Source organism: Podarcis gaigeae (genome assembly GCF_964106915.1).
Source record: "Podarcis gaigeae genome assembly, chromosome: 5".
NCBI classification, from domain to species: domain Eukaryota; kingdom Metazoa; phylum Chordata; class Lepidosauria; order Squamata; family Lacertidae; genus Podarcis; species Podarcis gaigeae.
The window spans coordinates 100,088,960-100,114,695 of NC_139681.1; the positions used below are offsets into that span (position 1 = coordinate 100,088,960).

A 25,736-nucleotide genomic window follows, 5' to 3' on the forward strand; every position below is an offset into this window, starting at 1 on the left:
TACATAAAAAGTGGTCTATATTCTTTTTTGATTTCTAGTGACATTATTCCCAGGAGAAAGGTTTCGGGTTTTTTCTTCAATGAAAACTTAAATAGTTTTTTTTAATTCATTGTAGATGTTATTCCAAAATTCTTTCATGGCTGTGCATTCCCACCACATGTGCGTTTATGACCCTATGCCATCCTTACACCTCCAGCATAGAATCTCCTTTCTTATAACTTATGGATTCATAGAATCGTAAATTTGGGAGGGACCTCTGGGTCATCTAGTCCAACCCCCTGCAATCCCAATCAACCAACTTGAACCCATTGGTTCAGGTCCTGCCCTCCGGAGCAGGAGAAGACAAGCTTGCTCCCTCCTCCATGTGACAGCCCTTGAGATATTTGAAGATTGTTCTCTCATCTCCTCTCAGCCTCCTCTTTTCCAGGCTAAATGTACCCAGCTCCTTCGACCGTTCCTCATCAGGCCTCCTCTGCACACCTTCCAGCTTGCTGGCACCCTTCTTAAACTGTGGCACTTTTGGGTGGTTGTTCCGTTTTAAAGAGATGACCCTTGCTCCAAATGTGTGCCAAGGGCAAATCAGTGCTCCTTTTGCTTAGATTTAAGTCACTAAAAGAAATCAACTTTTGCCCCTGGTTCCTCGAAATTGCTCTGCATGTTCCACTTTGCGACTTCCTTGCAGTGTTTGTGGGAAGTGGAGATTTGTGCATTGCAAGGGAACTCGGCCTGTTCCCTCTTTCTGCAGTTCCTTCTTCCTTGTGTCTTTGTTTTTTATTATTATAATTTTTATTAGGTTTTACAATTTAATATTCAACACATTTGACACATAAAAGAAGAAAAATAAGAAAGGGAATTTTCCCCCACCCCGTGACTTCCCTCAACTTCCCCTTCTGGTTCTTTAAATATATGCTACTTCTGCTTAATTTTATGTTACTTTCTATGATTTTTTTTTGCTAAACGCTCTTATATTCTTATCATTTTTATACCAAATTTCCTTTCAAATTACATCTTGCACTTAATTAATTTCCATATTGTTGTTTCTTAACCGTGCACTTACTTTCTTAATTGTAAGCGTTTACTCATACCCTACTAGTAAGTCCAATTCTTTACACTGTTTCTGTAGATACAGATGCTTCCCAGATGCTTCCCAGTCTTTTTAAGTCTCTATTGTCATTGTCTCTAAGTCTTCCTGTAAGTTTCGCCATTTCTGCGCATTCCAAAAGTTTAACTTGCCATTCTTCCTTCGTTGGTATCTTACCGTCCTTCTATTTTTGGGCCAGTAATATCCTAGCTGCTTTTGTGGCATACATAAATGACGACTTCTGCTCTTTTGGCAATTCCTGCCCTACAATACCTAGCAAGAAAGTTTCTGGCTTTGTCACAAAAGTTATCTTAAAGTTCTTCTTCAGTTCATTATAGATCATTTCCCAATAGTTTTTGATTACAGTCATACCTCGGGTTGAAGTAGCTTCGGGAAAGGCATTTTCAGGTTGCGCTCTGCGGTGACCCGGAAGTAACGGAGTGCGTAACTTTCGGGTGTTGCCTCAAGCGCATGCGCAGACGCTCAAAATTATGTCACGCGCATGCGCGGAAGCGGTGAATCGCGACTTGCGCAGACACGAGTTGCATTCACTTCAGGATGTGAACGGGGCTCCGGAACCTTCTAACTCTTTACATTTCCAGCACTTATAAGAGTTTGTTCTGTAGATTTTTAAAGTTTAACAGGAGTCATGTACCATCGACTTCCTTGTGTTTTGGGAAGAAGTTCTGAGTTCTGGGATGATAAGTTTCTCTCCTCCCTCACTTTCTCCATTCTCTCTTTTCTTTCAGTGTGCCGAGATTTTGCCGTCCTCGAGGATCACACTCTGGCCCACAGCCTGCAAGAACAGGAAAGTACGTCTCGCCTGGCGGGTGAAACTGGGTTCTGCGATGCGCATTTAACCGTTACCGTCCTGAACATCATTGTGTTTTGGTCCCACGCAGACGGCTTTTCTGAATAATGTTTTTTATAGGATGCAAAACCAAAAGGGGTGGAAACCACGATGATTTCCTCCACCCTGTGGAAGGGGCCAGCAAGAGAGCGGGGTTCCCCTTCAGCTGCAGCCAAGAGGGTGTTTTGGTCCTCTCAGAGCCGCTGCCGAATTAAACGTGCCCGTTCTTGTGCCCTCTTGCAGTTGAGCATCATTTGGCAACCAATGTGCAGCGCAACCGGCTGGTGCAGTATGACTTGCAGATGGCCAAGCAGCTGCAGGAAGAGGAGGACCGCAAGGCACGGGCCCGGATCCAGGAGCGGCACAAAGACCTGTGAGTGTGCAGGATGCGGGGGCCGTTTTGCCTCTGGGCTGCCCCCTCCCTGGTTTAGCTGGGCAGAATTGTATCATTTTTATATAAATTATATTATTTCACCTGTGCCCCTTTTAGAATATTCCGGGGGGCCCAGGAGTCCATATGGCCCCTGGTTGAGAAACACTGTGCTAAGGGTTCAAAAGTTGCACCGGAAGAAAAAGTTGCATGAGTTGTTTTTTTCCGTTTCTGTTTTGAGAGTGTTTCCCGTCTTGGTTGCTCATCTCTCAATGTGAAGCTGGGGTCCTGGGCTGCATTTTCTCCCTTCCTTCCACCCCCCCCCCCATTCTCTCTCTTTTCCCACGGACTCCCACCCCTCACCTTTTCCCCTCTGCCACCCCCTCCCCTTTGTCTCTTCCCAGGGAGAGGCAGGACTGTGAGATAGCTCAGGAAATTCAAGTCAAGCTGGTCATTGAGGCAGAACAGCGACGTCGCCAAGAAGAGGACGATGAGGTCAGCGCTTTGGTGTTGTGGGCAGGGAAGAAAGTGACTGTTCTCAGGCCAAATCGCACGTCTTTAAAGGAAAGCGGGGGGGGGGGGGGGAGAGAACTATCGCCAGAACACAGACGTTGATTTTTGACTTGCAGCCGTGCATGTCGAAAACAAGGCTGCCAGGAACTTGCCCCCCATAACGAATATTTCTAGGTGCAGGGAGAGTTAGGGGTCCGTTAAGCTGTGTTTGCTGCTGCGGAGGCAACAACAGGAACCAGCAAATCGAAAGCAAATTTCATTGCATTGCAGAGGGGATGGAAAGGGTCTTCAAGCGCAACGCTCCCTCTCAAGGTTTCAGGTACCCCTGGGAAGCCCGATCAACAACTCCTTGTCTCTTGTTACGTTGCGTTCACGTTTCTTTCCAGCTAAAAAATCCCCCAAGAATCAACAGATGCAATAATGCAAATGCAAACAATAGAAATTCGAAGCATGCCAATGGTAACGTGTGTAGGGACCTAATAGCATCTAGCTTATTTTTACTTGCTGTTTTGTCAGTATTGTTTTATCACTTAAAGGTAAAGTAAAGGGACCCCTGACAGTTAAGTCCAGTCGCGGATGACTCTAGGGTTGCGGCGCTCATCTCGCTTTACTGGCCGAGGGAGCTGGTGTTTGTCCGCTTCCGCAGACAGTTTTTCCGGGTCATGTGGCCAGCATGACTAAGCCGCTTCTGGCGAAACCAGAGCAGTGCACGGAAACACCGTTTACCTTCCCACCGGAGCGGTACCTATTTATCTACTTGCACTTTGATGTGCTTTCGAACTGCTAGGTTGGCAGGAGCTGGGACCGAGCAATGGGAGCTCACCCCGTCGCAGGGATTCGAACCGCCGAGCTTCCGACCAGCAAGCCCTAGGCTCAGTGGTTTAACCCACAGTGCCACCCGTGTCCCTGTTTTATCACTTATAAAGGCCTTATTGATTCGTTAATCATATGATAAGTCCCACGCTGCAGTTGTGGTGTTTAGCTTATTGTTTTAGTTGTCAGTTTGTTAATAGTGGTTTAAAGATTGCAGTTGTTTTGCTGGTGATTTAAAAAAAAATATATATAATATGATTTTACGCTGCACTCACCATGTTCTGCTGTGTTACTGTTATCTGTAGTGTATAATCCGCTTTGGGGTTTGTTTGAATGAAAAGCGGCGTTAGAAATACAATCCATCCGTCCCTTAAAAGCCAAAGACACGCATGTTCCTCTCCAAAAAGGCATAATAATAATAATAATAATAATAATAATAATAATAATAATAAATATTTATGCACCACCCATCTGGGGCGCTCCCAACAGAATATTAAAAACACGATAAAAGATCAACCATTAAAAACTTCCCTGAACAGGGCTGCCTTCAGATGTCTTTTAAAAGTAGGATAGTTGCTTATTTCCATTTCTGATGGGAGGGCGTTCCACAGGGCGGGCACCACCACCGAGAAGGCCCTCTGCCTGGTTCCCTGTAGCTTTACTTCTCACAGTGAGGGAACCGCCAGAAGGCCCTCGGAGCTGGACCTCAGTGTCCGGACAGAATGATGGGGGTGGAGATGCTCCTTCAGGTCTACTGGGCTGAGGCCGTTTAGGGCTTTAAAGGTCAGCACCAACACTTTGAATTGAGCTCAGAAACGTCCTGGGAGCCAATGCAGGTCTTTCAGGACCGGTGTTATGTGGTCTTGGCGGCCGCCCCCAGTCACCAAAGAACTGGCAAGAACGTTATTTGTGAAATTGCCAGGGTTTGACCTCCTTCTTTCCTTTAGGACATTGCTCGGATCCTTCAGCAGAAGGAGCTCCAGGAGGAGAAGCGTCGGAAGAAGCCCCACCCAGAGCCCTTGCAGAAGAGCACTTACGATGAGGGATACTACCCGGAAAGCAGAGGTAAGCAGGACGTCCTCTAGAACCAGGTGGTTTTGGGGTCCTGACCGCAGACCCAGAAGGCTCTACATTGCATCTTCGCCTTCTGGCCTTCCTGCCTGGGAGGTTTGGTGTCTGCTTGTGGGTCGCAGTAGACGCCAGAGTTGCCTCCGCCAGGTCTGAACGACTCTTTGAACTCTGCTGAGTTTCCAAAACCTCTGGTGTGCCTGTGGACCTGTTGCTGCTACTGCCGGGGCTGCAGGATGTTCCCCTCCTCTTTCTGAGCTGAGCTTTGCTTTGAGAAGCGCAGGTGGTCATCTTGGGGGCTGAGGGGTGTGCTTCAGGTGGGATGTGGGGTCTCACGCAGCTCCCGACCCCGCCGCTGCGGGGGTTGAAACCGTAAGGGGGAGCCCCTCATATTGTGGACCCCCAGGGCTCCTCTAGCCCAACCCCCCCCCCACAACGCAGACCTCTCCACTGATGTTGCCCTGTGCCTCATCCTGGCAAGGTGTGTTCTCCCGCTCTTATTCTGGGAAAGCGCTGGAGGTTTCTGGCATGACGAGAAATGAATTCTTGTTGGAGGAGGACGGATGCAATGAGAGCCGGACGGATCCTGAATCGGGGACGCTTGCAGGACTGCCTTTCTGATCACCGCCAAATGTGGAAAGATGATTGCTTCAGACAAGAAATTGCAGAGGCTTCTCTTCTCTGAAATGCTTTTGCGATCAAACACGGTGTGATCCTGAGGTTTTCCGTGGGCACCAAATTGCTGATTTGCTTTCTGGTTGCGGTGCCTCTGCCTCGCCCTCTTTCGCACATCTGCACAAACCTGCTGCTCAGAAACCTAAGAGGAAACCGCTGGATCAGGCCAGAGGGAGCTCCTCTAGTCTAGCATCCTGTTCTCACTGTGGCTACTCAGATACAACCACGCCATGCCAACACAAATGTCATCTCTCCTCCTCTGTGAGTTTCTCTCATCCTCTTTTAAAGCTATCAAGGATGGTGGCCATTACCGCAAGAGAGAATCCTAGAATTGCAGAGTTGGGCGTAGACTTGGCGATATCTGGTTTTCAACATCACAATAGATCACCATCTAAACATCGCGATATATTGATGTGTCACAACGACTGAAGGATGGTGCTATGCACAGGCATTGTCAAGCTTCGCGGTTTTTCCTGTATTGTGAATTTTGCCGACGCCCGCTCTTGCGATTTGCTGCCCGCCTTACGAGACAGGGGAGAGTTGAGGTGGCAGAGTTAATGGGCTGCAGGAATCGAGAGAAGCCTTAGCAGGCTTCACGGTTTTCCCCACAATGTGATTTTTGCAGTGCACAAAATTAGGAAACTGATATCACAATACAGTGGTCCCTCGGTTCTCAAACGTGATCTGTTCCGGAAGTCCATCCCAAAACCAAAGCGTTCCAAAACCAAGGTGCTCTTTCCCATAGAAAGTAATGCAAAATGGATTAATCCATTCCAGACTTTAAAAAACAACCCCTAAAACAGCAATTGAACATGAGTTTTACTATCTAACGAGACCACTTGAAAGCAATAAACAGTGTACTGCAGTCACACAGTCAATCAATCAGTAGCTGAACTGGGTTCTACACAGTCACAAAAGCAAAACAAAAAAGCCACAAAAACAAAATAAATAGCAAAACCAGGCAGACCTCAGTGTAACACTCAAAATGGAAGTGTGGCGCTCAAACTGGAACACTGACTTCCGGGTTTGCAGTGTTTGGATTCCAAGTTGTTTGAGTACCAAGGCATTTGAGAACCAAGGTACCACTGTATGGGCTTCAATCCAGTTTTGGATGATATATCAATATATCGCCCAGCCCAATAGGTCATCTAGTCCAACCCCTTGCAAAGCAGGGAGTTCCATAGTTCGTGGTGGGTTTTCCCACCCAAGAGGAGGAAGAAGGGCAAACCCCACCCCCCCATTTCCCTCTAGATCTGTGCTTCTTCTTAACAAGGCAGCCTCAACCCGCCAAATATTCCTCCAGCGCAAGCATCTTTTGCATGCGAACTAATAATGCTTCCTTAGACTAGAGTGGACTCAAAATATCACATTAGCCTGCTAACCCAATACAGCCGCCTTTGGCTTTCGTCGCCATAATCACCCACCTCTCCTGCCACCGGGGATGGAGATCCCTTTAGCAGGAGTCGCTGGGGACTGAGCCCGGGAGCAGGGCTTGAATGATGGCCCCTCTGCCCGGTGAAGGGGGCCTGGGGTGCCCTTTGGGCTGCCATGGAGGTCCAGCTGTGAGCCAGAAAGGACAGCAGGGAACCTGGTTTTCACCTGCTGCTTTCCAGCACGCTGGGCAGCCCCTGAACACCACCCCTCTGGGACACCCCTCTCAGAAATAAAAATAAATAATAATAATAATAATTTATTATTTATACCCCACCCATCTGGCTGGGTTTCCCCAGCCACTCTGGGCGGCTTCCAACAGAACACTAAAATACAATAACCTATTAAACATTAAAAGCTTCCCTAAACAGGGCTGCCTTCAGATGTCTTCTAAAAGTCTGGTAGTTGTTGTTCTCTTTGACATCTGGTGGGAGGGCGTTCCACAGGGCGGGTGCCACCACCAAGAAGGCCCTCTGCCTGGTTCCCTGTAACCTCACTTCTTGCAGGGAGAGAACAGCAAGAAGGCCCTCGGAGCTGGACCTCAGTGTCCGGGCAGAACGATGGAGGTGGAGACGCTCCTTCAGGTAAACTGAAATCCAGAGCCCCAACTCACGGGGAGAGACCGCAGCTCAGGGTTAGAGCACCTGTGTCTCCACCTGAAAGCAAATACTCCCCAAAGATCATCTAGCCCAACTTGCCCCCCGCAAAGCAAGAGGCAGTGGGTGACATGGAAGACCCCCCTCTCTGCTTGAGACCTTGCCAGTCAGAGTAAACAATGTGGGGCTTAGTGGACCAAGGATCGGACTCTGTGTATTCCCCCCCCCCATTTTTTTTTAATTAATTTTCCAAAATTTTGAGCAAACAAACTAACATAGATCTCAACTATACTTAATCCAATCGTAGTAACATTGTTAAATGACGTCCTCAAATTCCCCTGGCTGAATTTCAGTGTATATCATTGTAACAGTTTTCCAAAACCAATTTTCTCATATAATTAACTTAATCACTTAACATCTTACTTTGTTTTCATTTTGACTTTAAACATATTGTTCTCCAACATCATATATTTAAATCCTAAGACTATCTATTATTTGCAAGTTTTTCTTAACATATTTAACTAAATAGTCTTTGAATTTCATCCATTCCTCCTGGTACTCCTCCTTCTGGTCACGGACTCTTCCAGTCAGGTCAGCTAGCTCCGAAAAGTCCATCACCTTCATCTGCCATTCCTAACGATCGGACTCTAATTAAAGCAGCTTCCAATCTGCAGCATTAGCTTTGCATCTTTTGCATGCTTTTCCTCATCTGCCTCTGAGCCTCCCGGCCTTTCCTCTGCTGCTGCTGCTGCTCCTTCTGCCACCCCCCTCCCCGTTTGCATGCCATTACGTGGGCCGTTAACCTGTGTGTCACTAACCCATCTTGCTTGTTTGTCTCGCCCCCCACCCCTTGCACAGACCGCTTGTGCGGGAGCCCCCGGGAGCAGGCTAGACCTCGCCGAGCCCAGAGCGGCGAGAGGGAGCCCCAGAGGCCAAGGGAACCCCGACGGGGACCCCCTCTATTGTCCGAGGGGCTGGACCTGGAAGTTTTGGGGAGCTCCTCGGAAGCGAGGCAGGCTGGAGGCGGCTGGAGGGAGAGGCAGGACAGGAACCGGGGCGGCCGGGAGAGGCCTCGGAGGCCTCCTTCGGACACGGAGGAGGAAAGCCGCCGGGATAGGAAGCCGTCCAGCCAGGAAGGACATTGGCGGCCCTCTTCGCTCGCGCTGGACGGGGAGGTCGAGCCCCACGCGGGTAGCAGCATGGGGCGGAGAGAAAGGCGGCCAGGGAGCCGAGAGGGTCGCCGCAGGACGCCCCCTTTTCCGCTGGACTGGGAAGACGAGAGGGTGCGTCTAGAGAGCGGTGGCCGGCCCTGTAAGCCTCGGGAGAGGCAGTCCCCTATCTCAGAGAGGTCCCTGCGGCCGACACACCTGAGCACCGACTGGGAGGAAAGGCCCCGGCTGGGCCGCAGCTGTTCCCCAGACCTGGATCGCCAGAGGCGACCACCCCGCCAGGACCGGGAGTCGCCCAGGCCCCCCTCCCGCGACCCCAGGCTGCAGGACCTGGAAGCACCCTGGCGATGTGGCAGGAGGGACGGAGAAAGGGAGCGTCGCAACGGGGCAAGCGCCTCGCCCTCCTCGCACTGCGGGGAAGACCTGGGAGCCGATGCCCAACGCCCTAAGGATCCAGGTAACAAGGCGTCTGTGATGGGCGCTGATTTCTGGTGAAGGCATCCCTGCAAAATCCTCCTCTGGTTCTGTCAGAATTTAATTCAATTTAATTTACGCAAGCTTGGTTCTAATTTTAGTCTGTTGCTGTTTTAACTTTTCCGAAGTTTATTGTTGTTGGCTTTTCTCGGCGGTGATGTTATGGCTTTTATCTTTTTTTTTCCCTGTAAACTTCTCTGAGATGGTGTTTGCTTGTTTTTTTGACAATCGAGCAGTGTGTACATTTTACAAAACAAATAAAACGGTTCCTGCATAGGCAATCTGCTAAACACACACCGGGTAGAAAATCCCAACTTCATTTGCGTGGCTTCAGGTAGGAACACGTTAAGTGCAAATTTGTGTGGCTTTCGTTTCTGCGGGTTGTTTTTCTAAAAAGCAAACCATCAGAGTCTAATTCTGGCCCTGTTAGTAATGTTCTGCATATTTCATATGTGCTGGAGAGTTGTCAGATTCCAGCTGAAGTCCTGGTTCATTTTCCCTCCAAGCTGAGACGGAGGACAGTCTTGAGCCTGAAAACAAAGGCCGTTCTGTCAGACTGGGGCGGAAGATGCAACAGGCCTTATTTTTCCAAACAGGATGAAAAAATTGGGCATTCTTGGCTCCCATGCCGACGCCAGATTTGCTGCAGGCCAAGCGCTAACAGATTGCAAACCAACTTAGAACGGTCTACTTAGGAAAATCGTACTCCTGCCGCGATGCTTTTCCTGGTTGCGCAGTGACATTTTAATCAGCCACTATATCTTGAAAACGGTTCTTCTTTGGACGGTTTTGCAACATTAGCACCGGGGAGTTTTCTGCTTCTTAATGCCCTCCTCTGTCGCTCCTCCATCATTTGTATTGTGCTGAAACTCAGGCAGCTGCTTCCCAGATGATAAAAACACACAGGCCCTCGCCCAGAGCAGCTGGCGGTCGGGAAACGGCACCGATTCGAAGACTCCAAAGCTGCACCCCGCAGCAAAATAAAGCCGGTTTTCCAAGTAATACTTCGGAGCGGGCATGGAAAGATTATTGTCCTCTTGGTGGCTTTTGTGCTGGGATCCTGTTCAGCATTGAGAGGGATCCCAGAGCCAGTAAGGTAGAAGTTTGTAAAAGGATTCATTGCATGGAGAATCTGGGTGGAGAAAGGTTCTTCTTTCTCCTTGCCATGGCTGTGCAAGTTGGCCATTAAAAATATTTTTAAAATCCTCATAATAGGCTTAGTGAGAGTGCTTAGCCTCCTTCTCTGGCCTTCCAGCTGTGTTGAAAGGATCTGATGGGAGTTGTAGTCTGAACATCTGGAGGGCACCAGGTTGGGGGAGGCAGGGTTTTCCTGAGTGCCCAGCAAGTGCTTCTCTCTGTATTTGCTGGAACAACGACCTTGCAAGGTAGGTTGGTCAAAAGAACAACTCTGGGCGAGTCCCAACAAAATCTCGAAAGCACAACGAAACATCAGACATTTAACACTTCCTATGCAGGGCTGCCTTCAGATGTCTTCTAAATGTCAAACAGTTGCTTATTTCCTTGACATCTGACGGGAGGGAGTTCCACAGGGCAGGCAGTCACTCCACAGGGTGGGTACTCTTCTCGCCCCCATGTTGCAGGTGCATAGCGGATGGACTGATCTTTGCAATTTTCCACACAAACAACACACACGCTGTTTTCGGTAATACTTCCCCTTTCAGTTTTTGCGATGTTTGCCGTGGCTGAAAATAGCTCCCGTCTATCTGTGAGCAGATGCTTGCATTCTCTTCCTGCTGCTGCTAATCATAGCTGGCTCCCTGTTGCAACCCGAGCCTTCGCCATGGCTGTGCGGGAGGAGCGCCGAAGCCCCCTTCATCGGCCTCTTTGCACACTTACGGAGCTACCGTATTTTCCGCTCCATAAGACGCACCTGACCATAAGGCGCACCTAGCTTTTAGAGGGGGAAAGCAAGGAAAAAAATATTCTGTGCAGAGCCTGTAAGCGGCTCTCCCTTTTCTTGCTTCAAATGTTTCCGTCCCTCCTCCCGCTTCGCTGAGAAGCCAGCAGAGCAAGAGCGATAGCTGCGCAGCGCTTCTTCTTCTGGCATCCCAGCAAAGAGGGACGAGGGACAAAAGGGAGCTCTTAAAAGGGAGCGCTGAGCAGAGCCTGGCAGCGGCTCTTGCTGGCTTTTCCGGGAGCTGTGGGAAGAGACAGAGGGCAGCCTGGCAGTCCCTCCTCAGGGAAAAGCCCCCAAGAGCCGCACACACGCTCCACGCGGCTCTTTAAAGGGAGCGCTGAGCAGAGTCTCCCGCCTGCATTCGCTCCATAAGACGCACACACACTTCCCCTTACTTTTTAGGAGGGGGAAAGTGCATCTTATGGAGCAAAAAATACGGTACTTTCCGGCGGGACTTATTTAAGTCTGTGTGGTCCTTCTGCACCCCGGGTGCTCCTGCAGGTTGGAGCGAACCCCTCCAGCCTGCCTGGACCAGTTTTAAAATTATCTTCCACCCTAGACATCTGCAGCCTGAGAGCATAAGAGCACCTGTGGCCCACCTGGGCCAGCATCCTGTTTTCACAGTAGCTGACCAGATGCCCCAAAGGGAAACCCCAAAACAGGATCCGAGCGCAAGAGGCCTCTCTCTCCCTTCCTGCCTTTTCCGGCAGCTGAGATTCAGGAGCACAGCTGCCTCCGATTGTGGAAGCAGAGCAGGGCTGAGCCATCGTAGCTGGGAGCTGTTCATAGCCCTCTTCCATGAATTTGTCCAAAGGTGTGGGGAGAGACCCCAGAGTGCACAGAAGGCCCCTGGCTGCCCCACATGTTTCGAGTACTATAATTCTTTGTGATGGGTGACTTGCAATTGTGTGCATGCAATCCTAGAATTGGGACCACCAGGGCCATCTAGTCTGACCCCAGCAATGCAGGACTCTTTGTGTCTTGTGTCAGGAGTCTTGTGTTCCACCAACTGAGCTATCTGGAAGCCTCTCAACTGGGCAGAAAGTCACCCGGGTAGTTGCCTCCTCCTGAGTCAGGCTGGCCAATGCAGTTCAGTATTGTTAACACAGGCAGGCAGCCGTGTCTCTCCTGGGTTATATAATTAATAATAATAATAATTATTATTATTATTATTATTATTATTATTATTATTTTATTTTTTATACCCTGCCTATCTGGCTGGGTTTCCCCAGCCACTCTGGGCGGCTCCCAATGAAAGATTAAAAATACATTAAAATGTCAGACATTAAAAACGTCCCTAAACAGGGCTGCCTTCAGATGTCTTTTAAAGATAGGATAGCTGCTTCTTTCCTTGACATCTGATGGGAGGATGTTCCACAGGGTGGGTGCCACCACCGAGAAGGCCCTCTGCCTGGTTCCCTGTAACCTCGCTTCTCGCAGTGAGGGAACCGCCAGAAGGCCCTCGGAGCTGGACCTCAGTGTCCGGGCAGAGCGATGTGGGTGGAGACGCTCCTTCAGGTCTACTGGGCCTTTGAGGCCGGTTTTAGGCCAGAGGCGTTTCCAGCCTTGCCTGGAGGTGCTATTGGAGATTCAGCCTTCTACATGCAAGGCAGGGGTTCTGCCGCTGAGATTACGGCCCTTCCCTGACTTCTGGATCGAGGTGGGATGGCGTAGGTCAGTTAAGGAGGAGGTGTGTTCCATGGAGAAAGTTGCAGGTGGTCAAAACCTCTGCCTGCATCCCTGGTGGGATGCTCTGAATTGGAATAGATGGACCAACATCAAGCAGTCAAGGTGTCTGTCTTCTAGGAAGACACACAGAACATAAGCAGATCCACGCAGTCTTTGTAATTTGCGTTACCTTGGTGCAGAACTATTTTTTTTATCTGTGTGGGTAGCTCTGAATTTAGCCGGCACATTAATTATTTCCCCTTCTGTGACTGAGGAATGTGGCTTCTCGTCTCTTAAGGAACGAAAACACGGGGGGCGAAGGATGCCAATTACCACAAAGGCCGCCTGGCAGCCCCCCAGGACCAGGAGCTCTACGATGCAGAGATCGCCCGGAAGCTGCAGGAGGAGGAGCTGTTGGTGAGTGGGACGGATTTGGGCTTCATCCCAGAGACACAGAGAGAGTGTTTTGGGGGTGGACGTGACTCTGAGTTTGGAGCACTGAGCAGCATTCAGTAGCAACAAGCAGCGCTGGGTACCACTAAGTGTTTCAGCAGCACATGTTTCACTGTGATGTAGCAGCAAAAAAAGCTCATGCGATTCTAGGCTGCATCAACAGAAATCAAGTGTCCAGATCAAGGGGAGTCATAGTCCCACTCTGTTATGCCCTGGTCAGACCACACCTGGAATACTGGGCCCAGTTCTGGAGGCCACAATTTAAGAAGGATGTTAACAAGCAGGAAGGTGGGCAGAGGAGGGTGACCAAGATGATCAAGGGTCATGAAACCAAGCCTGATGAGGATTGGTTGAAGGAGCTGGGGGTGTTTAGCCTGGAAAGGAGAAGGCTCCAGAAATGATATGATTGTTGTTGTTTAGTCGTTTAGTCGTGCCCGACTCTTCGTGACGCCCTGGACCAGAGCACGCCAGGCACTCCTGTCTTCCACTGCCTCCTGCAGTTTGGTCAAACTCATGCTGGTAGCTTTGAGAACACTGTCCCACCATCTCGTCCTCTGTCGTCCCCTTCTCCTTGTGCCCTCCATCTTTACCAACATCAGGGTCTTTTCCAGATCCAGGATCTTTTTCTCTTCTCATGAGGTGGCCAAAGTCTTGGAGCCTCAGCTTCAGGATCTGTCCTTCCAGTGAGCACTCAGGGCTGATTTCCTTCAGAATGGAGAGGTTGGATCTTCTTGCAGTTCATGGGGCTCTCAAGAGTCTCCTCCAGAACCATGTTGTTGTTTAGTCGTTTAGTCGTATCTGACTCTTCATGACCCCCTGGACCAGAGCACACCAGGCACTTCTGTCTTCCACTGCCTCCTCCTGCATCATAACCTCCTTCAAATATCCAAACAGCTGTCCCATGGAAGGCGGAGCAAGCTTGTTTTCTGCCATAGGGTAGCCAGAGTGTGGGTCACCTAGTCTAACCCCTGCAATGCTGGACTCACAGCTAAACCATCCCTGACTGGCCAACTTCTGTTTAGAAACCTCCAATAAGTCCTAAAAGGGTTCAGCTGGAAAGAATCGCGTCTGACCAACCATGCCTGTGTTGCTTGTTTCACGAAAGCTCTTGTTTTTCCTCTTGTCTCCTCTTCAGGCCAGCCACGTGGACAAGAGAGCAGCGCAGGTCGCCCAGGACGAGGTAGGCATTTGCATATACAAATAAGGGAAGGGGGTGTGTCTGCCTTTGGAGCTGAGGAGGCAACTGGCTTTCTGAGATCTTTGCTTCTTAGTGGAGCTCCAACTCCAGACTCTTTCCACTGATCCCCCTCATTTCCCCCCTTTGTGTTCAAGCTCAGGCTTGCAAATATCTCTGCGCAGGGAGCCTGCCAACAGCTCTCGCCTTTGCATCCTGCCATTGGCTGCCTCTCTGCATCACACCCCCCCCTCGCTCAGAGCCAGACCCAAACCCTCCTTGCCTCATGCAGGGAAGGGATCCTGGCAGACCCCCTGTGTTGTCATGGTGCTAGGATACTGTTTGTTGGTCTTTCAGCCAAAAAGGCTCTCTGGAGTAAATATGCATGCAGATACAAAACGATGCGAATTATCAGAATTGAACAGGGATGTGAAAGCGAGCAGTGGAAGAGATGAAAGCATTTCAAGGGTATAAAAAAACAAAACCCAAATGCGTCCATGCTGCTGCCCAAAAGGCGAAGAACATTCCCCGCAAAAATGTGAAGATGAGAGTCTTTGCCTTACGAGGGTCTCTGGCGGGGGGGGGGGGGAGAGGAGCAAGGCAGGTAGAAAAGTTGGCAGCCTTCGATGGGGAGCCTGCAGCCTTCCATGTGGCTTCGCCGCTACCCAAGAAACTTTTGGTGGCGCAGGGAAGACAGACCATTTTCCTGCATGCTGGAGAGGCACCCAGGAGAGTTTTCTGGCCAGGGGAAAGTGCGTGGAGGGGAGAGTTCAAGAAAGACACTGACAAACTGGAACGTGTCCAGAGGAGGGCAACCAAAATGGTCAAAGGCCTGGAAATGATGCCTTATGAGGAACGGCTAAGGGAGCTGGGCATGTTTAGCCTGGAGAAGAGGAGGTTAAGGGGTGATATGATAGCCATGTTCAAATATATAAAAGGATGTCACATAGAGGAGGGAGAAAGGTTGTTTTCTGCTGCTCCAGAGAAGCGGACACGGAGCAACGGATCCAAACTACAAGAAAGAAGATTCCACCTAAACATTAGGAAGAACTTCCTGACAGTAAGAGCTGTTTGACAGTGGAATTTGCTGCCCAGGAGTGTGGTGGAGTCTCCTTCTTTGGAGGTCTTTAAGCAGAGGCTTGACAACCATATGTCAGGAGTGCTCTGATGGTGTTTCCTGCTTGGCAGGGGCTTGGACTTGATGGCCCTTGTGGTCTCTTCCAACTCTAGGATTCTATGAGAGCGGTGGGGCGAATGCAAGTCTAGGGCCAGGAAGGGGAGCACAGCCCCAACAACGTACCTGGCTGCAATCAACACATCGGATTAATGTGGGTCTTTTCTGCGCTCCAATTGCCAGGGTGGTGAATCCCAGCTTACCCCTTTTGTTCTCCTTTGGGACCCGTTTTCTTGCATGTAAACAGGGGTCCCCGTCCTGCTCCCCCAAGCAGTTCAGATCCTAGACCCCTTTGGGCCCAAATGTGTTGCTTTCAGCTAGCCAGTCAGGGGACCTATGGACCTGGTTGGAGTCCCGCTCTCGCATCACCCTCAAACCCCGAGGCCAACGCTGCAACTTGTCCCCCAGTGTGGGAGGCCATGGCTGTGGCCGAAGGACTTGCCTCTGTTTAGCTCAGAGGCTGCAGCAGTTGCCCAGTTGGATCGTGCCCTATAGCCACACGTAGTTAAACTGTGGAACTCACTGCCGCAGGAGGCGGCGACGGCCCCTCAGATGTCTTTGAAAGACAAATTCACGGCAGGTAAAGCGGTCAATGGGACGCAGGTGGCGCTGTGGGTTAAAGCCTCAGCGCCTAGGACTTGCCGATCGAAAGGTCGGTGGTTCGAATCCCTGCGGCGGGGTGCGCTCCCACTGCTCGGTCCCAGCGCCTGCCAACCTAGCAGTTCGAAAGCACCTCCGGGTGCAAGTAGATAAATAGGGACCGCTTACCAGCGGGAAGGTAAACGGCGTTTCCGTGTGCGGCTCTGGCTCGCCAGAGCAGCGATGTCACGCTGGCCACGTGACCCGGAAGTGTCTCCGGACAGCGCTGGCCCCTGGCCTCTTGAGTGAGATGGGCGCACAACCCCAGAGTCTGTCAAGACTGGCCCGTACGGGCAGGGGTACCTTTACCTTTACCTTTAAAGCGGTCAACTTGTTCTGCCCCCAGGACCAGAGGCAGCGATGCTTCTGAATGCCAGTTGCTTCAAACGGTCGAATCATATGGTTCGAAGGGACTCCGAGGGTCATCTAGCCCAACCCCCTGCAATGCAGGATTCTAAATTGAAGCATCTTTGACGAAGGCTTTTCTGCAGGAAGGGAGAGCGCAGTGGGGCTCAGGTCCCGGCTTGTGGGATTTCCTTGTGGGAGTCTGGCCGGCCACTGTGAGGAGCAGCCCAGCTGCCTGGCCTCTTCTTAGCTCCTTGGGATTCCTAAATGGAGCCTCCATGAGCAAAGCCAGCCTACCTTAATCACGGTAGAGAACTCTTCCACTCGCATCCTGCTGGAGGGTTTCGGCCCCTGTGAAGGATCCTGGTCTAGGTGGGTCCCTCGTGGGCCTAATCCAGCTGCCGAGCTCCTTGTAACATATTATATATATATATATATATATATATATATGCTTTCGTAGATTTTCACGGGTACAGGAATGCAGGTTTTGGTGTCCTCGGGTGTCTTCCCGTGTAAAAGTTGGGGTGTCTAGGCGACGTTTCGACGAGGTCTCACTCGTCATCTTCAGGCTGGTGCTTTCGGCTTCTAGTTACTGGAACAGAGCGGGATCTCAATGTTTGAGTTCCTATAAATACTGTAGAGGGGGTGTGGTGTCTAGCCTCCAATGTTCTGGGCAGAGAGGAAGTTCCCAGGCTAGTGTGCCTTTTCTTCTTTTGTTCCTTAATTACTTGAGAGATACCTTGAGTGATTTCTTGAGTGATATCCTGAGTACCACTTAGGTGGGTCATTAGGTGTGGATTAGTTGCTAAAGTCTTTGTGTCTTGACCTCTTGAACTTTGTGAAGAGTTTTCCTGAGAAGATGGCTGTATTGCACTTAGTTGTGCTTTGGCTTGGCTTCGTGTATAGGGGCGAGCTGTGGTTTTGTGGCTTGTGTCAGCCAGATCTGTGTAGGGATTGCAGGGGGGTGCAGCATCCGGAGCAAATATATATATATATATATATATATATATATATATATATATATATATGCAGGTTTTGGTGTCCTCGGGTGTCTTCCCGTGTAAAAGTTGGGGTGTCTAGGCGACGTTTCGACGAGGTCTCACTCGTCATCTTCAATATACACATATATATATATTTGCTTTCGTATATATATATATATATATATATATATATATATATATATATGCAGGTTTTGGTGTCCTCGGGTGTCCTCGGGTGTCTTCCCGTGTAAAAGTTGGGGTGTCTAGGCGACGTTTCGACGAGGTCTCACTCGTCATCTTCAGGCTGGTGCTTTCGGCTTCTTGTTACTGGAACAGAGCGGGATCTCAATGTTTGAGTTCCTATAAATACTGTAGAGGGGGTGTGGTGTCTAGCCTCCAATGTTCTGGGCAGAGAGGAAGTTCCCAGGCTAGTGTGCCTTTTCTTCTTTTGTTCCTTAATTACTTGAGAGATACCTTGAGTGATTTCTTGAGTGATATCCTGAGTACCACTTAGGTGGGTCATTAGGTGTGGATTAGTTGCTAAAGTCTTTGTGTCTTGACCTCTTGAACTTTGTGAAGAGTTTTCCTGAGAAGATGGCTGTATTGCACTTAGTTGTGCTTTGGCTTGGCTTTTTGGCACCAACCAAAAAATAGCCAATATCCTCAGAAACCCCAAGGATAAAATCCAGTTGGAAAACCAAGGGATCTATGAAATACCCTGCAAAGTCTGCCCAGCCACGTACATTGGACAAACAAACAGACGAATAAATGCACGTATCGCAGAACACAAGAATGCCGTCAAAAAAGAAGAAAAAACTTCCTCTCTTTTCCAACACATGAAAGAAACAGGACACGAAATTAATTTTGCAGATTCCAAATTGCTCTTTAACACGGAACATCACCACAAGAGAATAATCATGGAAGCCTTCGAGATAGAGAAACACCCTCACAACATGAACAAGCGTGACGACACATCCCGCTTGCCAGACATCTGGAAATTAGCCCTCCCCACAAAAACTGACACCAGATCCAGAGGCACACAGAACGCCAACACCAATCAACCACACCAGACCCAAACCCAGACCCTCTCCACAGATGAATTACTGACACCATCCAGTAGCCAATCCATGGTGGCACCTCCGGATGCTGCACCCCCCTGCAATCCCTACACAGATCTGGCTGACACAAGCCACAAAACCACAGCTCGCCCCTATACACGAAGCCAAGCCAAAGCACAACTAAGTGCAATACAGCCATCTTCTCAGGAAAACTCTTCACAAAGTTCAAGAGGTCAAGACACAAAGACTTTAGCAACTAATCCACACCTAATGACCCACCTAAGTGGTACTCAGGATATCACTCAAGAAATCACTCAAGGTATCTCTCACGTAATTAAGGAACAAAAGAAGAAAAGGCACACTAGCCTGGGAACTTCCTCTCTGCCCAGAACATTGGAGGCTAGACACCACACCCCCTCTACAGTATTTATAGGAACTCAAACATTGAGATCCCGCTCTGTTCCAGTAACAAGAAGCCGAAAGCACCAGCCTGAAGATGACGAGTGAGACCTCGTCGAAACGTCGCCTAGACACCCCAACTTTTACACGGGAAGACACCCGAGGACACCAAAACCTGCATTCCTGTACCCGTGAAAATCTACGAAAGCAAATATATATATATATATATATATTTTTTTAACATATCATTTTCAACAGTAATTAAACATACTTTTGCATCTTACTCAAATTTTTGACTTCCATCAATCCTGTCTGAAAATTTTCCAATCTAATTTCTCAGTATGCATTTCTTATTTCCCCTATTATGTTTCATACTCATAACCAATATCTCCATCTTTTTCTACTTTGTAACACTTCGTATATTTCTCCTTACAAAACTTCTTGTAGTCCTACTAGCGTAATTTGTTGATTACAGTTGCTCTTCAAATAATTCATATACTTCTTCCAATCTTCTATAAATCTCTGGTCCCGCAGGTTTCGAATCCTTCCTGTCATTTTGTCCAGTTCTGCATAGTCCATTAATTTCGTCTGCCATTCTTCTTTTGTCGGAATTTCTTCTTGTTTCCATTTCCGGGCTAACAATACTCTTGCCGCAGTTGTTGCATATAAAAACAATTTAACATCTTGCCTATTAATGTCCTGACCTATAATACCAAGTAAAACTGCTTCTGGTATTTGAAAAAAATGAATATTTCAACATCTTTTTAATCTCATTATATATCATTTACCAGGAGTTCTTTACTTTTTTTACATTCCCACCACATATGATAAAATGTTCCTTCTTTTTCTTTACATTTCCAACATTTATTATTTGTCTTATACATTTTAGCTAATTTCACTGGTGTAATATACCATCTATACATCATTTTCATCATATTCTCTTTCAAAGCATCCTTGTAATGTTCTTATCCTGCTGTTTCTGCTAGGAAATAGCTCGCCTGTTGCTGGCGGAGGAGAAGAAGGCTTACAAGAAAGCCATGGAACGGGGAAAGTCTTCTCTGGAGAAGAAGAAGAAGCAGGACCCAGACTGGAAGGTGGGTGATGCGTCTGGAGTTGACTTTGTCTCTCTTTGCCGGGCGAGGAGATGCCCGGGCGGAGCTCTGCTACGATGATTGATTTAATCTGCCCAGGGCAACCCAAAGTGACTTACAACTAAACCGATAGACATGAAACCTGCACAGGTACATTAAAACAAAGAGGAAAGAGAAATCCATTAAAAGCAACCTGAAGGCCAAGGAATTACAGTGGTCCCTTGGTTCTCAAACTTAATCCATTCCGGAAGTCCGTTCCAAAACTAAGGTGCGCTGCTTTCCCATAGAAAGTAATGCAAAATGGATTAATCCGTTCCAGACTTTTAAAAACAACCCCTAAAACAGCAATTGAACATGAGTTTTAGTGTCTAACGAGACCACTGAGCCATAAAATGAAAGCAATAAACAGTGTACTGCAGTCACACAATCAATCAATCAGTAGCTGAACTGGGTTCCACACAATTGCAAAAACAAAACAAAAAGAGCTGCAAAAACGCAAAATAAATGACAAAAACAGACAGACCTCAGCGTAACACTCAAATCGGAAGCATAACACTGAAAACGGAGCACGTTCAGCTTCCGAGAAAAGCTCGCAAACTGGAAAACTGATTTCTGGGGTTGCGGTGTTTGAGTTCCAAGGTGTTTGAGAACCAAGGTGCCACTGCAGTCTGATCCTCTTTTAAAGGCTTCCCAGTTAATGGCCCTTGCTGGCTTCTGGGGCAGGGAGTTCCACAGGTTAACTCTGGGCCGCATGAAGGAAGACTTTATTTTGTCGTCTTCCAGTCTGAGCTGACCGCCCTCCTCTCCCTCCTCTCCCCAGCACGAGTCACACGAATCGGTGCGCCCGAGGTCAAGGGAAGGTCACGAAGGTCACCGGTCCAGAAGCGACAAGCCAACGAGGTGAGAGGGGTCCCAGAATCCATGATCCAGGAGTGCAGGGGGGAAGCCTCATCTGGTCAAATGGCCTCGGTTGTAAGCAGGGCACAATGGCGTTGTTATGCCAGGATGCATTTTTGGGTTTGTGTCTCCTTCATCTCCATCTCTTTAAGGCAGGCTTCCTCAGCCTCGGCCCTCCAGATGTTTGGACTACAACTCCCATCATCCCTAGCTAACAGGATCAGTGGTCAGGGAGGATGGGAATTGTAGTCCCCAAACACCTGGAGGGCCAAGTTTGGCCATGCCTCTTTTAAGAGGTTGGACTTTGCAGTTTTGTGATTCAATTCTCTATCTCCCTGCACATAGAAAACTAATAATAATAATAATAATAATAATAATAATAATAATAATTATTATTATTATTATTATTATTATTATTATTATTATTATTATTATTATTATTTATACCCCGCCCATCTGGCTGGGTTTCCCCAGCCACTCTGGGCGGCTTCCAATCAAGTGTTAAAAACAATACAGCATTAAATATTAAAAACTTCCCTAAACAGGGCTGCCTTCAGATGTCTTCTAAATGTCAGCTAGTTGTTTATTTCCTTGACATCTGATGGGACAGCGTTCCACAGGGCGGTTGCCACCACCGAGAAGGCCCTCTGCCTGATTCCCTGTAGCTTTGCTTCTTGCAGTGAGGGAACCGCAAGAAGGCCCTCAGAGCTGGACCTCAGCATCAGGGCAGAGCGATGGGGGTGGAGATGCTTCTTCAGGTATACTGGACCGAGGCCATTTAGGGCTTTAAAGGTCAGCACCAACACTTTGAATTGTGCTTGGAAACGTTCTGGGAGCCACCGCTCTCAGGACCGATGTTATAAGGTCTCGGCAGCCGTTCCCAGTCACCAGTCTAGCTGCTCCACATAGAGCACATTGCATCAAAGGTGGCCCCACATAGAGCACATTGCAGTAGTCCAAGTGGGAGATAACCAGAGCATGCACCACTCTGGCAAGACAGTCCGCGGGCAGGTAGGGTCTCATCCTGCGTACCAGATGGAGCTGGTAAACGGCTGCCCTGGATACAGAATTGACCTGTGCCTCCATGGACAGCTGTGAGTCCAAAATGACTCCCAGGCTGCACACCTGGTCCTTCAGGGGCACAGTTACCCCATTCAGGACCAGGGAGTCCCCCACACCTGCCCGCCTCCTCTCCCCCAAAAACAGTACTTCTGTCTTGTCAAGATTCAGCCTCAATCTGTTAGCCGCCATCCATCCTCCAGCCGCCTCCAGACACTCACACAGGACCTTCACCGCCTTCACTGGTTCTGATTTAAAACTATGTCGGGTAGAAGGGAGTCACCTTCTCCCTGGCACCTAGCTTTCTAAGTGCAGGGAGGAAGGTTGAGCCAGACGAGATTCTACCTGCAGCGCACGTCACATGGCGGGCAGCTCACCTCAGCAAAAACTTGCCCTGCTTCCCTCTCAAGCTATACAACCAGATTGCCAGCAGCTCACAATATTGTGTCGTGCGCAACCGCTGGCGCTTCGTTGGCATCGTGTGAATGTTTCGCAGCGGGTGCGGAGTGCTTTCTGTGTGCGGGGTTAGGTCCCATTTTACTGGGACTGAGGCTGAAATTGGTCCCATTTTACAGGGACTGAGGCTGAAATTGATTTTTAACAGACGGCAGCTCAGTCCTGTTTGCTTCATAAAATTTACACGCCGCTTGATTGTAAAGGGCGGGGGAGCGGAGAACCTTGAAGCAGTTGACGAAGAGAATAAATCAGTAAGATGACCCACAAAAAACAAGTACCGTATTTTTCGCTCTATAGGACGCACCGGACCATAGGAGGGGGAGAACAGGGGAAAAAAATATTTTCCTTGTTCTTCCCCCTCTAAAACAAGCCTCCGGAGAGCAGCGGGAGTTACCTTGGAAGCCTGGAGAGCGAGAGGGGTCGGTGTGCACTGAATCCTAGAATCATAGAGTTGGAAGAGACTACAAGGGCCATCGAGTCCAACCCCCTGCCAAGCAGGAAACTCCATCAGAGCACTCCTGACATATGGTTGTCAAGCCTCTGCTTAAAGACCTCCAAAGAAGGAGACTCCACCACACCACACTCGCTCTCCAGGCTTCAGTGAAGGCAACCCGAAGCCTCTGGAGCATGGTGGGAGTTCCCGCTGGGCTCCGGAGGCTTCAGGTTCTTTTTGACCTGCTCTTTGGGGCTGGCGGGGGGAAGCCAGCCCCAAAGAGCAGGTCGGGGAACAGCGCAAAGACTGCGCGCAGCCTTGCCACTGCCCCCCGAGCTTGTGGGGCTGGGGGGGGGGAGCGCTGCTTTCCCCCACCGCCAGCCTCAAAGATCCCTTTAGCTTTTGGAGCGCAGCGCAAGTTCTGCTGTGGAGGCTCCAAAGACACCCCACTGCCCTGCGGAGGCTTTGCGCGGCTAACCCCAAGCTAGAACAGCGAGGCGGAATGTTGCACAGCGATCTGTCTCCCTGTTCTGGCTTGGGGTTAGCTGTGCAAAGCCTGCATTCGCTCTATAGGACGTACACACATTTCCCCTTAATTTTTGGAGGGGGAAAAGTGCGTCCCATAGAGCGAAAAATACGGTATTTAAAACACTAAAAAAAAGGGGTAGGGAGGGGGAGAACCACCTGTAAGCGGACCCTTTGGGGAAAGGCTTTGCAGCGTCAAGCTTTTGGGAACAGGCCGGCCGACAGATCCTTTTTCCAAACCGTTTCCCTGCTCTCTTTGCCAGGCCTCCTCCTCCTCCCTCCGAGGATCTGGACCACCTTTGTAACCTTACAAGCCAGCAGAACTTGGCGCATCAAACACCCAGACCAGAGCCTTCTCATAAAGGTGAGGCGGGCCGCGTCCCCACCCACTCGGGGGAATAGCGGCACTCCTTTTCGGTCTCCAACTTGCTTATTTTTGGGGTTCTGTTGGCCCATCTAGATTTAACATCTGATACCCTTTCAGACGTGTTGTGGGGGAGGCTCTGGGTTATTGACTTGTTTCTCTTCTTGTTTTTATTATGTATTGGGGGGGGCGAGTTTCTTGTATGTTTATGCTGTGAACTGCCCTGAGATCTATGGATGAAGGGCAGTAGACAAATTTAATTAATCAAAATAATAGTCCAGCATCCTGTGGCAAACCTGATGCCCGAATGGGAAACCAGGAAGCAGAACAGAAACAGAGGAGCACACTCCTCCTGACAGACAGAATTTTTATTTTATTTTATTTTTTCCAACAACTGGAATCCAGATGTATTGCTGGCCTCTGACTATAATACTGTGATGTTGAATTCCTTGCTTTATACTTGATATTGCAAACGTACTTTTAAAATTTGCAGAATACAGAACATTCTTAGGCTTTTTTAAAAAATATATATTTATTATATTTATTAGTTTTCCATTAAAAACATCGAATTAATATCAAATCCAATCATAATCCAAATCAAGAAGAAAAAAAACCAAATTACAATCCAAATTATTAATTATTAAATTTCAAATGGACTTCCCATATTCTGGACCTTCAAGGTTCATAAGTATTCTTGGGCTTTTGATCCAGTCTGGGAATCTGCCAACTATATTGCTGCTACAGCATAATCACAAACCATACCTTCCATCATTCCACATGGTTCTGTGAGCTGCCCTGAGACCACCAGGTGTAGGGCGGTTTAATAATAATAATAATAATAATAATAATAATAATAATAATAAATCCCGACTATCCTGACTAGTAGTATGTACAATTATATATAATTATATACCATTATATACATTTTTTTTATACTTAGAAAGAAAATGAAACAAAAAAAGAAAGAACAAAGAGAAAAAACAAAAACAAATAACCCCCCCCCCAAATCATATACATACCAACACACTAGACTTCCTGTCTTTCCCGTTGTATATTCCTGCGTTCTTTTTAAAAACATGTTGATATACGGCACTAAAATAATACCATCTTTGTTTTCCACAAGAGCTGAAAGGTTTGTTGCTCTTCTCAAGACAGCGAGGGGACTGAAAGCAAGTTAATATTTCTCTTTCTTTCATTTGCAGGTTACCACTATAAGCAGTAGGACGAACGAAGCATTTTTTTTTTTTGCTGATACTGACTCTCTTCTGTAGCAAACTTTGCTGGAATCCTTCCTGGAGATCTCCTGGGTTCCTTCCAGCCTCCAAGGATCTCCCGGGGGAACGGCCTCCTTCCTGAGCATCGTGACGTCCACAAACAGTGCCTCTTCTTCAGTCCGCTGAGTTTCTCCCTTGGCGATCTCCCTCCGGTCTCCTGGGCAGGGCAGTTAAATCTGGCTTTCGTGGGGCAGCTTTTTCACAGCCCACCTCTCCCGTCGCGCATTTTGGTTTTGGGATCACGTAGCGCCATCTTCCGGCCGCCACTGCCCAGCGAGGATCTCGTGGGGCTGGGAAGAGGGCAGCCGAAACAAGCCCAGGGTCGTAGGGTTGAGAGGGATCCCCAAAGGTCATCCAGCCCAACCCGCTGCAATGCAGGAACCACAGCTTTAAAAAATCCCTGACAGAGGGCCGTCCAACCTCTGCTTAGAAACCTCCCGTGAAGGAAAGCCCACGGCCTTCATGATAAACGGAACAGGGGAGACTCCCCAGCAAGGAAAAGCGATGGTGTTTGGGACTCTTTTAATGGGGGGAAAGTGTGATGGAGATTTCCCCTCCTTTGCGGAGACCGTGGGGACAAAGAGGTTTCCCCCTCCTCTCGTAATTCTAGAACCCAAACGCCTCTGACTGAAATTTGGGAGATTTCAGGGGAGACAAAGAGGAAGCGGTTACAGTGGTACCTTGGTTCTTGAACTCCATCTGTTCCGGAAGTCCATTCAGCTTCCAAAACCAAGGCATGTCTTCTGATTGGCTCTGGAAACAATGCTGACAGCCGAAACAGACATTCGG

The 25,736-nt window shown here is 48.7% G+C and overlaps 1 protein-coding gene across 2 annotated transcripts in view; it reads left to right on the forward strand.

The window, feature by feature from the left end:
* CCDC50 (coiled-coil domain containing 50) overlaps positions 1-25,452 on the forward strand; it is a 44,729-nt gene extending 19,277 nt beyond the window's left edge. Inside the window, exons 2-12 of one of the 2 annotated variants that reach the window (XM_083739595.1) lie at positions 1,831-1,893; positions 2,175-2,304; positions 2,706-2,796; positions 4,575-4,692; positions 8,256-9,023; positions 12,925-13,043; positions 14,215-14,259; positions 19,835-19,942; positions 20,760-20,839; positions 23,573-23,673; positions 24,876-25,452. In XM_083739595.1, coding sequence (XP_083595721.1) covers positions 1,831-1,893; positions 2,175-2,304; positions 2,706-2,796; positions 4,575-4,692; positions 8,256-9,023; positions 12,925-13,043; positions 14,215-14,259; positions 19,835-19,942; positions 20,760-20,839; positions 23,573-23,673; positions 24,876-24,895 — 1,643 coding nt within the window. In that variant the 3' untranslated portion in view covers positions 24,896-25,452. The remainder of the gene's footprint in view (positions 1-1,830; positions 1,894-2,174; positions 2,305-2,705; positions 2,797-4,574; positions 4,693-8,255; positions 9,024-12,924; positions 13,044-14,214; positions 14,260-19,834; positions 19,943-20,759; positions 20,840-23,572; positions 23,674-24,875) is intronic. The other variant, XM_083739596.1, reaches the window with a different exon arrangement.
* The last annotated feature ends 284 nt before the right edge of the window (positions 25,453-25,736 follow it).